The sequence below is a fragment of the Setaria italica genome, chromosome VI (genome assembly GCF_000263155.2).
Source record: "Setaria italica strain Yugu1 chromosome VI, Setaria_italica_v2.0, whole genome shotgun sequence".
NCBI lineage: Eukaryota > Viridiplantae > Streptophyta > Magnoliopsida > Poales > Poaceae > Setaria > Setaria italica.
Genome location: NC_028455.1, coordinates 31,330,130 through 31,342,835, shown reverse-complemented (window position 1 = coordinate 31,342,835; position 12,706 = coordinate 31,330,130). Strand labels below are relative to the sequence as shown.

At 46.1% G+C, this 12,706-nt stretch overlaps 1 protein-coding gene and 1 long non-coding RNA gene across 2 annotated transcripts in view; one reads left to right on the top strand and one right to left on the bottom strand.

Annotated features, from left to right (window-relative positions):
• LOC101764515 overlaps positions 1-5,470 on the bottom strand; it is a 14,208-nt gene extending 8,738 nt beyond the window's left edge. Inside the window, exons 1-2 of the mRNA XM_022827778.1 lie at positions 5,048-5,470; positions 4,740-4,952 (exon numbers count right to left, since the gene is read on the bottom strand). Coding sequence (XP_022683513.1) covers positions 4,740-4,952; positions 5,048-5,188 — 354 coding nt within the window. The 5' untranslated portion in view covers positions 5,189-5,470. The remainder of the gene's footprint in view (positions 1-4,739; positions 4,953-5,047) is intronic.
• LOC101763715 lies at positions 17-1,001 on the top strand. Its single transcript, XR_001164284.2, has 2 exons — positions 17-416; positions 650-1,001. It is a non-coding gene; the product is annotated as an uncharacterized LOC101763715 (long non-coding RNA).
• Positions 5,471-12,706: the final 7,236 nt, after the last annotated feature.

The window sequence follows — 12,706 nt, the reverse complement described above, 5'->3', positions numbered from 1 at the left end:
GAGCGGGGGTGGGGGGGGCCGTGGCGGCCGCCGTCGCCGTGGTGGGGGACGTGGTGGGGGGCGCGGTGGGGGCACACCGGCGGGCACACCGACGCCTCCACGGGGTTCTCCCTGGCCGTCCTTTACCCACCCATGGTCAGGGCGCATCTCTATGTGGCCTTTCCAGGCCACCGGCGAGCCTCGTCCACCGGCCGCCATGCTCGCTGGCGCTGTCCCAGCTGCTCAGTTCGCGTCGCCGTGGGCTCCTCCTCAGTTTGCGTCGCCGTGGGCTCCTCCTCCCGGGGCCTCGCCTGGGCCTGTCGGATGGGACCCGACTGCCTTGGCACGCTCCTTCGGCACCATGGCCCTGACTCCTCCAGTCGGTCAGGACTGGATCGCAGACTCGGGTGCCACTTTCCATACTACACCCGACCCTGGTATACTCACTTCCGTTCACCCTCCTTCTTCCTCCCACCCCTCGTCCATCATGGTCGCAAATGGTTCTTGTCTTCCTGTCACCTCCGTGGGTACTGCTCACACTCCCGGTTCTTTTCGAGTTTCTGATGTTCTTGTTGCTCCCTCCATGGTTCACAACCTTCTTTCTATTCGCCGTTTTACCACTGACAATTCCTGTTCTGTTGAATTTGACTCTTCTGGTCTTACTGTGAAGGATGTGGCTACCCGGCGACCTCTTCTCCGCTGTGACAGCACCGGGCCCCTTTACTCCCTCCGATTTCCTGCGTCCACTTCTTCCGCTTCGCCCTCCGCTTCTTCAGCCGCTTTTGCTACCACAGCTTCTTCCACTACATGGCACCGGCGTCTTGGTCATCCTGGCCGTGCTGTCCTGACACAGCTTAGTCATAATTCCGATATACCACGTACTCGGGCTCCTGATGAGCACCTGTGTCAGGCGTGCCAACTGGGCCGTCATGTTCGACTTCCTTTTCCTACCTCTTCTTCACATGCGACCCATGTATTCGACCTTGTACATTGCGATCTATGGACATCTCCTGTTCTAAGCATTTCTGGCTACAAGTACTATCTTATTGTGGTTGATGATTTCTCTCATTATTCTTGGACTTTTCCCTTGCGTGCCAAGTCTGATACTTTTCCCACACTTCTCCACTTCTTCGCTTGGGTGTCCACTCAGTTCGGTCTCACCATCAAGGCCGTCCAGTGTGACAACGGCCGCGAGTTTGATAACACCACCTCACGTGCCTTCTTCCTCTCTCACGGCGTGCACTTACGCATGTCGTGTCCCTATACCTCCTCCCAGAACGGTAAGGCTGAACGCATGATTCGTACCACGAACGACACCATGCGCTCTCTTCTGTTCCAGTCTTCTCTCCCTGCCCCTTTTTGGGCTGAGAGTCTTCACACCTCCACCTATCTCCTTAACCGCCTACCTTCTGTTGCCTGCCCCGCTCCCACTCCACACCACGCTCTCTTCGGTACCTCCCCCCGTTACGATCACCTTCGGGTCTTCGGGTGTGCGTGTTATCCTAACACCGCAGCCACCGCTCCTCATAAGCTGGCTCCCCGTTCGACTCAGTGTGTCTTCCTCGGGTACTCCCCGGATCACAAGGGGTACCGTTGCTTTGACCTCTCTTCTCGGCGGGTCCTCATCTCTCGCCACGTGGTGTTTGACGAGTCCGTCTTCCCTTACTCCACCACCACCCCACCTTCTTCCACCTCCGACCCTGATCTCTCCTCCCTGTTTCCCACTGACCCGGTGGACCAGCCACCGCTACCGTTCTGTCCTGCAGGTACTGCTCCACCGTGGTTCTCCTCGGGCTCGACGTCCACCGGTACTGTCCCTGACCCTGCGCCCAGCACGGGTTCGACGGTGCCGGCCTCTGGTGCTGCTTCTTCCCCTTCGCCCTGCGCGGGACCGGTGGCACCGCCCGCAGCACCTGCTGTCCGGTTTGCGCAGCCCGTCCGCGTCTACCAGCGCCGGGCGCGGCCGGCTCCACTGGACCTGCAGCCGGCCCCGCCACCGCCGTCGCCGCCTCAGTCATCGCCGGTGGACTCTTCTCCACCGGCGACGCCTACACCACCTCCACCGGCCCCGACTGCCCGTGTCGCGCCGACGGTGTACCATCCGCCTCTCCTACACCGACACCCGAGTCACGTTCACCCTATGGTGACGCGACTTGCGGCTGGTACCCTGCAGCCCCGGGCTCTTTCAGCGATGCCCGGCGCGCCGCAGTTTTCTCCTGTACCCTCCTCCGTCCGCGGCGCCCTGTCGGATCCTCACTGGCGCCGCGCGATGGAAGAGGAGTACGCGGCGCTCCTCGCCAACCAGACTTGGGATCTGGTGCCCCGTCCGCCTGGCTCCAACGTCGTCACCGGCAAGTGGATCTGGACTCACAAGCGGCGGGCTGATGGTACTCTTGAGCGGTACAAGGCTCGCTGGGTTCTCCGGGGTTTCACTCAGCGCCCTGGTGTCGACTACGACGAGACGTTCAGTCCGGTGGTCAAGCCAGCTACTGTCCGGACTGTTCTCTCACTGGCTCTCTCCCGCTCCTGGCCCGTGCATCAGCTCGACGTCAAGAACGCCTTCCTGCACGGCACTCTGACTGAGACTGTTTACTGCAGCCAGCCAGCGGGGTTTGTTGACTCTTCTCGGCCTGATATGGTTTGCCGGCTCAACAAGTCACTTTATGGCCTCAAGCAGGCCCCTCGAGCTTGGTATTCGAGGTTTGCTGCCTACCTCCTGACGCTGGGCTTTGTGGAGGCCAAGTCCGATACTTCGCTGTTCATTTATCACCATGGAGCTGAGACTGCTTATCTACTGCTCTATGTTGATGACATTGTCCTCACTGCCTCCAGTCCGTCCCTCCTACGGCGGATCATCACCTCGCTTCAGCAGGAGTTCGCTATGAAGGATCTGGGTGTGCTCCATCATTTTCTTGGGGTCACTGTTGAGCCTCGTCAGGCCGGCCTCTTTCTTCACCAGCGGCAGTATACTCTTGATATCCTGGAGCGAGCTGGGATGACTGACTGCAAGCCCTGCTCCACTCCAGTTGATACTCAGGCCAAGTTGTCAGAGGCCGCCGGCACTCCTGTGACAGATGCTACTGCATACCGGAGTCTGGCTGGGGCCCTTCAGTACCTCACCTTCACCAGGCCAGATATCACTTATGCAGTTCAGCAGATTTGCCTTCACATGCATGATCCCCGAGAGCCCCATCTCACTGCTCTGAAGCGCTTACTCCGTTACCTCCGGGGCACTGTGGACTACGGCCTCCTTCTTCACCGGTCTCCCTCCACTGAGCTTGTTGTCTACACCGACGCTGACTGGGCCGGGTGTCCGGACACTAGGCGCTCTACCTCCGGCTACGCCGTCTTTTTGGGCGGCAACCTGGTGTCCTGGTCGTCCAAGCGTCAGCCGGTGGTCTCCCGCTCCAGTGCCGAGGCGGAGTACCGCGCTGTCGCTAACGGCGTGGCTGAGGCATCCTGGCTTCGGCAGCTCCTTGTCGAGCTCCACACTCCTTCTTCCCGGAGCACTCTTGTCTACTGCGACAACGTCAGTGCGGTGTAACTCTCCACCAACCCTGTTCAGCACCAGCGGACCAAGCATGTGGAGATTGACCTTCACTTCGTCCGGGATCGGGTCGCCATCGGCGATGTTCGGGTCCTCCACGTCCCGACCACCTCTCAGTTTGCTGACATCTTCACCAAGGGCCTCTCGTCACCCGCCTTCACCGAGTTTCGCTCCAGCCTCAACATCACCTGTGGCTAGTTGCGTCTTGGGGGGGCTTGTGTGTGTGCCTTTCTTTTCATGTCCAGTCTGCAACTCCGCTGCGTCGGTAGTTCAGACTGCGGGGGAGTGTTGGTGTACTATGTGTATTAGGGCCCAATAGGCCCATGTAAGACATCTACATAGCTACCCTCTAGGGTTAGCCCATAATCTATCTATTACCTTATAGTAGTTCCCAATACTGGACGCCTTTTGGGTAATAAAATAAAGTACAAAGTAAACAGCAGCAGAAGCTTTGCCAAATTTTGACAGATAGCCACAGAGCAATAAAGCCCTAACAACAAATCATTAGAGCATGTGGTAATGTCTAATGTGGATCAACGCATTTCCCATTAAAGTTGACTTTATGTTCCCAATTGATCAGGATTATTTATATAATAAAACAATCAGATCAACTAGCTTAAGTAACATGTAAATATTTTTTTCTATTTCCTAAGTTTACTGATGTCCAATTCTTAGAAGACTTAGTGATAGTGAATCTTGTGTGTATTTCAAATATAATCAGGTCGTTCTTGACCGAGAAATGGGAACTTTCAGAACAAATTAGCGATGATGACATGATGCCTCATTTACAAAGCATGAAGACAACACAGGTTAATTTGTAAAGGTCAATTTTTCTACTATATCATCATTTGAGTTTGGTGCATTTTACTTTTTCTGCTGACTACTGTACGCTTTGAACATTTTCATTAGACAATCCAGTGCTAACTCCAAACCCCATTCCAGACAGCCTAATCGCAGACAAGCACAATCCTATTTATTACTCAATCACTCTGTCTCCACCTTGCATTGCCTCTAGCATCGTACGAATTTCTAAAGAGCAAACTGGCAACAATAGCACCACAAATATATCAAGTTAAGAAAATTGGAATTAAATGTCAGAATATGAAGTGAGGATGTATTTTTCGCGGATGACATTCTAACAAGCACATGCATAACAGCAGTTTAATAAGGTACTGGCGTCTGTAACCGCACTGCGACTAGCAATGGCGAGCACCTGATGCAAGACCTTGACGCCGGCCCGGTGCGCCTCTTCGACCCGTTCTCTCGGGAACTCCCCCCAGTACACCTGCAGAACGGCGAGCTTCTCCTCCAGGACGACCCTCAGGTTCTCCTCGTGCGGGAACGCCAGTATAATAGCCGCACCGAACGGCCTCGACGTCAGGCTCCTCGTCTTCCGAATCAGCTCTCTGACGCGATCCGGCGCGGGCTGCAGTCACGAAAGTAAGAATCGATCGGCCGAGACGAGCACAGAAAGCAAAACTAATTGAAGAGCACCGAGAGGAGGCGGTCGGCGATGGGTACCCAGTCGGGGAGGCGGAGGAGACCGATGGCGCCCGCGTTGGCGACGGCGGCGGCGAGCTCCGGGCCCGAGATGTCCGGCCCGAGCGGAGCCTGCACGATGCCGTAGTCAAACCCCAGGATGCCCCTCCACCCGGACGCCATCTGGCAGCGCAGAGCGCACTTCACAGTCGACAGCCGTGGATCCAGCCGCTGCCGCCGCCGCGTGTATGAAGCTCCCTGATGATTGGATGCGGCAGCGGCGGGAGGTGGGGGGAAGGTTTAAGTAGGCGCGGTCGGGCCCGGCGGTAGGTCGCTGTAGAGCTTCCCGTGCGACGACGAGGACGAGCCGCGCGGGGACGGAAGCTGCGGCCGCGGGAGTCCGTCTGCGCCGCCCGGCGTCATGGAGGACGTCATGGGGATCGGCGCGCCGCCCCCTCTGGGGATACGTGGCGAATCGGAAATGGGGGCAGCGTTTTGTTTCTTAGGCCCGTTTGGGACCAAGGAATTGGAATCTATTTAATGGAGTAGGCTAATTTATGTTGGAATGTGGCATTCCACAACTTTCCAAAGTTTAGATATAAGCCTATCTTAAATTCATGGGATGGGAGATGGAAATTGATTCTATAGATTATGGTTATTAGAATGGAATTCAATTCTTATAGCACGCTCTTAGACTCGCTTCTCTATAGTAGAAGTGCAGCATACAAGTATCTCTCCCATATCACCAACTATAATATACAACTATATTCCACATACAATTATATTAGCTTAATTAATTTGTGTCTAAATTATGATTATTAGGATGGAATTCAATTCCAATGATCCAAACGGGGTCTAAGGGAAAACGCTGTCATTTCATCAAAAAAAAAAGAAAGGGAAAACGCTGTCTTGTGATCTTGTCTTGCACTCCTGCTGCTCCGCAGCAGTGGATTTCGTTTCCTCCGCGACAGTGCTGATTGGTTTCCCTTTCCATTTTCCAGGACGACAGTCGCCAGGGCCCGTTTGGCCGTTGGAGTTTCTGTTTCACGTTTTTTTAAAAAAAAATGCCACGTGAAATCCGCTTAAAATTCAGCACGGATACGCTGCGGCCATCACTTCGCTGGGTTAATCTGCTGCTCCCTTCACATCAAACATAAGCATTTGAAGCGTTTAATTGATTATGCCTATTTTTTAAAGGAAAATGTCCTAGTTTCACTCTCAGCTACAAGTCTGATTTTCAATCTACAACTATAAAATTGGACGTCGAGGATCCTCCAATTATCAAAACGGGCAAAATTAGGTTTTCAAGGGTGATTTTGTATTTCAAGAAATTTAAAAAGTTTTGATTTAATAAAAAAGTCATAACTAATTCATTTCAAATTAGAAATAAAAATAGACCCTATTTTTTTGAAAATGTAGACTACCTCTTGGTAGTCTATTTGGAGTTATTTACATCTCATTTCTTACTATTCCTAATATTTTATTGCTCATAATAAAACACAAGGAACATGAAACAAAAAGATTCAAATAATGCCTACACCACCAACAGATAGGTAATATTTTTAGAAAAAAATTGGTACCAATTTCATATTTTTTTGATTTGAAATGAATTAGTTATGAATTTTTTTTATTAAACCAAAATTTTTAAATTTCTAAAACATACAAACCACCCTTAAAACCACCCAAAAGGCTAATTTTGCAGTTGGATGACCCTTACTATCGGATTTTGTAGTTGAGGCTTATACTTCTGCTATAATTGAAGAGTGAAAATAGGACTTGATTCGTTAACTTGACCCAAAAGAAATTCTGTGTACCTAAACGTGGTAGCCATGTCGTCGAGCTAACTTGATCCGTTGGACGATCTCTACCCTGCATGATGGCTAGATTAAGAGCATTCGTATGGGGTTGGTACCTTCCTGTGCTTTCATATTTTACCCTATCTTCTGTGTTGTGGGTGCGACCCCAGCCACATCCGCATTTCACGCATGCTCTCACTTAACCACATATGCGCTTCGAATGTTCCAACTAGTGACGAACCAAAAAGTGTCATAAATACGTTTTTGCGTCATAAACTGCGACTAGTGACGTCCCTTATTTCGGTGCGGCACTAAGATAATGATGAATAAAAATTCATCCCACATGTCATCATAAAACTGTTTCGGAGGTTGCGCGCCGTTGGACAAAACGAATGTGGCTCTAACATGGTAGGGATGTTATGACGATTTTGATTCGTCACAAATTGAAGCCCGGTTCATGTAAGAACCTTTATGAGCCCAATTTTGTTGGGCTATTTTTAGCCCATTTTAGGTTTCCGTGCTATTTTATGAGCCGGAAAATATTTGTTGAACGCTATATTTATTTCTAGGCCCTAGTCCATCTAACGAAGAGCCATTATTACATTTTGCAGTACCATATTGGACCATTTTTTTCTGGGCCCTAGCCCATTATTGCATTTCGCAATAATATATTCAATTTTGGCTGCTGATCACCATCGCAATCATAGATATAAAAACAACTCATTTCCAACTTTCATATTATTCACATCAAAATCAATGAATAGTTCACCAGTAATAATAATGCAACATACAACAAGTTAAGCATCAATAATGCAACAAATAACAAAAGTTCATCAGCAACAAACAACAACTTCACCAGCAACACACTTCAGTTGAGGGGAGGATTCACCTGGCTCTAACTTGTGCTGAAGTTTATTAGGCTAGAAATCAGAGAGTGCAACTCCTTTGTGGTGTTCTTCAAAGCTTGGAGCACTTCTGTCCGAGACTTCAATGTTGTTTCTTGTGTTTCAACCCTCAATCTCAGTGCACCCATCTCATATTTCTGTTCAGCAATCTTTTGCCGAAGTTGTACCCCCCCTTATTTCTCACTCTCAAGATCAGCTTGTATTTTTTCTACCTGCAGTGCAGTACCAACCCTAGTCCTTTTCTTCGAGGGTGAGTGAATGCCAACAACCTCCAGAAATGTTCTAGATTGAACAACTTCAGCCACTGCTTTAGCAGCAGTCTTTGGTTGGTCATCTTCGGGTTGGACGACAATTTGTTCCATCCAAGCCTAATAAAAGAAAGAAAATGAAAGGTCTCACAAAAGTACTCACAAATATTTCTAGTGTTGTTGTTGCAAAGAATGCAAAGTAAACAAGTACTTACATTGGCTACATGTACTGGAGTGATGTAGATATTTTGCTGCAATAGAAGTTCTTGAAAAGATCTATTGGAGTTGGGTCTCCTTCAGCATGCTTCTCCCTCTAATATGATGCGAAAACAGGCATAAACTGTTAGCTTGGGACAATTAGCATGAGCAGGTTCATCAAATAAAGTACACGGCAAAAACATGACTTGTTCAGTTGCTTACCACAACATAAGCTTATGCAACATAGCTTCTAGATCATGTGCGCTAAGGATACCTGACCGTCCCACAATTACTGGTGTTTGTAGTACACTTCTCCTTTATAATAATGAACACTCGTGTAAGATACATGAATAAGAGAAATATGTCAGTACATGCAAATGTGCTAGTAGCAAGTTGAAGTTCTATCATACCCTATGAGGTGGGCTAGACCACATCGTAACCAGAGCTTTCCACTGGTCGTCACTCAGATTGGTCACAGGAGCTTTAGTTGAGACTTCATTTGCTGGAACATCATTGAAGAACTTTTTTGAGCCGGTACCTCCTCTGTCTCTATTGCGACTTGAGCATGTCAGTGCACGCCTCTATGACAGGTTGATTGGTGGTGTCAATATCAAATTATCCCTATATTAAGCACAACACAAGAGTAGTCAGAAAAATAGATGAAAAGAAAGGATGCAAAGAACTATGGTAGTAGATGAGTCGATATATACACACCGCCAGTTTCCCAATATAGTTCTTGAGATGTTTTTTCATCATTGCTCGTGTAGTCCTTCCAGCGAGTAAGCATGCAGTTTAAAAGATTGTTGACTACAAGCATCGTATGCATCGACACCCTTCCACAGGTCCAACAACTCATCTATGAGAGGTTGCAAGAAGACATCAAAATCCTTTGATGGAGAACTCGGCCCAGGGATCAATAATGCCATCATGAAGTTTGGTTCTTCTATGCATACTCATGGTGGCATGTTATACGGCACAACAAATACTGACCACATACTATAGAAGTTGGTCATGTTGCCAAATGGATTGAAACCATCGATTGCAAGGCCAAGTCTAATTTTCCTAGCATCTTTTGCAAATTCCGGCCAATTTTATCGAAGTCTTTCCATGCCTCACCATCAGCTGGATGGCTAAGCTCATTGTCCACCGGTTGTCACTTCAACTCATGCCATTGTGCATCCTTTGCGATTTCTGATGAAAGAAACATCCTCTTCAGCCTTGAAACCAGCGAAAAATGCCTCAATACCTTCTGAGGAACACGCTTCTTGTTGTCTGCATCTTTCCATCTTGAATCCGCTTCATAACACATTACGCACACATCATGTTCTGCTAGATCCTTGCAAAACAATACACAATTATTCTTGCAAACATGGGTAGATTCATAGCCGAGTCCCATGGCACGTATGTACTTCATTGCGTCATCGTAAGATGTCGAAACACATGCTCCTGGAAAAGCAAGGGATACCACCTTCAGAATCACATTGAATGCGACATTGCTGATCCAATAGAAAAACTTGATATGAAGTAACTTCACAACAAATGTAAATTGTGTATATTTAGATCCAGGTGACACTTTATGGTTTATATGTTCCTTTATACATTCTAACATTTTCCCTTCAAGTGCTTTAGCGTGGCACATGTCGACTATCATTTCAGGAAGTCCACCTTTGGTGCATTCATCCTCCTCCATACCCGATATGTGTTCATTTTCTTGAACCATTTCCTGATCACCATCATCTTACAGAACTGCATTATCCACAACCCCCTCATCCGGCAAAATTGCAGTTTCCTCAACCCCATCATCCTACATAATTGCATTTTCCTGAACCCCATTATCCTGCAGATTTGCATTTTCATGAACCCTATCCTCAAATGTTTCTCCATGATAGATCCACTTAGTGTAGGTGCTTGCCATCCCATTCAAAAGTAAGTGCAGGCTCACCACATCTATAGTACATCTAGATTGATTCAGGCATCGACGACACGGGCATAGTATTTGTTCATCATCATAGTATTTACTCTTAACAAATTTAATGAAATCATTGACCCCTTTCTCATGCTCAGGGGTAAATAGTCGACAACCGTGTATCCAACGTCTATCCATCTGGGAAATTTTGGCGAATTGAACTCAAAATTATTGATCAGATTGAAAGACCTTAATGTGAAATGAAATTTTGGTGAATTCAACTCAAAATTATTGACCAGATTGACACGCCGTAGCAGGAAGCACCAGATTTGTGCTGCCGTAGGACTGAGCCGCCGCGGGAAGACGCAGATCTCCGTCGGAGTGCTCCGTCCTAGCTGCCTTCTCTCTGTTCTTTTTTCCCTATTGTGGGAGCGCTGCAGTGGGTAATCTATTTTTTGGCTGCGGCTTTTCTACTGCCAAATATTACACTCACCTGAAACTTACCTTACATGTGGACCCGATCATGGTAAAAACTTCCCATTCGATCGGTAACAGATTTGACCACGGGAGGAGCACGTTTTCCATTTTATTTTACCACCCTATTTATCAGCTTAAACTTACATGTGGGATCCTAGTTGGTTTATGATATTTTTGCAGAGCTTATATCATCACAAAACCACCATGTAACAACGAGTGACAATTTCTTTTTGGCTACAGTGGCACCTTTTATGAGGTTCTGTAACTTTGTCACTAAATTTGGTCAGATGTGAAACTTTATGATGTTTTCAACCAGAAACATCATAGATCTATGATGAGAACAAATGTGTCATAAAATTTTCGTCGTAGATCAACACATTTCTTGTAGTGGAAGCACGGGCGGGTGCTAACTGCCAAGTACTTGCCAAACGATCGCATATGGCTCTCACATTGGCCCCCATCTCCTCTACTTCTACTGACAGCCCGTGGCCAGCAGTAGCACCTCGGGTTCTCCATCAGCATCCCCATATTTGATCCTAGTGAATCAAGCAAAGTATTACTCCCTCCATTTAGAAATATAAGTTATACTTCAGATTTAGTCTTCCCAAGAAGATTTCAACACTTGATTTTTCTTTAAATATGATGTTAATTGTTAAAGACTCAATATATATGTTCATGCAAATTTTATGCATTATATGTGTATATATATATAATTTCATAAATTATATGTGACGTTTGTAGAGATTAACTTTTCGCTGGTCAAATGCCTTACATTTTGAACTTTGTGAATTCGAAGCAAGTATGAGACAACAAAACCAAGGTAATGAAGCCACCATGCCCCATATTTGTTGATTTGCTCATCAAGTTGAGAGTTAATTTGACATGCTAGTTTGACAGCTCTGTCAAAAGATGGCAGCATCGATGGTAAGGAACAAAATAACACACCACATTTTTCTCTTACCTTGCATTTTTTTGCAGAATATAATGAACGTGTAACTAAAATTTGCTCAAAACTCACTTACAATTAAACTTACAATGATTCATATATTTCTGAATAAACTCTAATTAGATTACTATATGAACCTTAAATTTGATTATACTTGATATGTGTGCAATATAGACTATTATGTTATATTTTATGTGCATTTACACTTACATGTTCTTGAAGTGTTCAGTTATACAAATCCAAAATAGGTTACACATTATTTTGGCATTTTCAGTAGTGACATATTAGACTATTTGAGAGGCCATAAAGAATTGGACAATCAAGCTCAAACCAATTATATAAACTCTAGGACAATTTGAAAATATGTTACATGTTACTGCTATCAGCTTAATTAGATCCAAAATTTGTCTACTACTTTATTATATTGGTAGGCCTCAAATGAATATGAAATATGTCCCAAGTTGGTTCGATTTTGATAGATAGATTAAATGATGCTTATAGTTATAATTTTAAAACATGCTAAATGGTACTCATGCTTCATTTGAGTTAACCTATGCCAAATGAATTCTGATTCAAACAATTCTAACTAATACAACACATAATAAAACACACGTTTAGTCTACTTAATCTTACTGATTCTATACTAATCATATATGAGAATTATTTATCTCTATTATTGCAATTCATTACTTTGTTATGCCTTTTTATTTCCTAATCGGCTTGTTTAAATATTGTATAGTTGCATTCAATTTTCCTAAGTGGTGACATTAATACAATGTGAGAAAAGTATATGCATCTTTAATAACCTGGCAATAATAGTGAGCAGACGACAAAGACTTTGGATGGAGGATCGTGCCTATTGACTAAGCAAAATTTGGTATAAACCAAAGAACACATCTCATGTTCTTAACTACACTGGTGAATTATATATATGAAAAAACACTATGCTGATGGCAATGACCAAACGCTCAGCATGTTTCAAAGCCAAGAAGCAACCTCGGCAAAATTATCCTCTCAAGTCACGATTGTAGATGAAAATTTCATGTAACTCAAAGTTTAGATGTCACACATGAACTAAACTACTTCTAAACAAGAACGCCGGTCCAATCACCATAGGGGAGCAGCAAAGCCACACCAAGATTTTTAGTGATTAAACCTACCTACAAGTGATTAATTGATCCTGTAGATTCTGCCTTATCTCTATACTACTTATTGTGCTAATTTA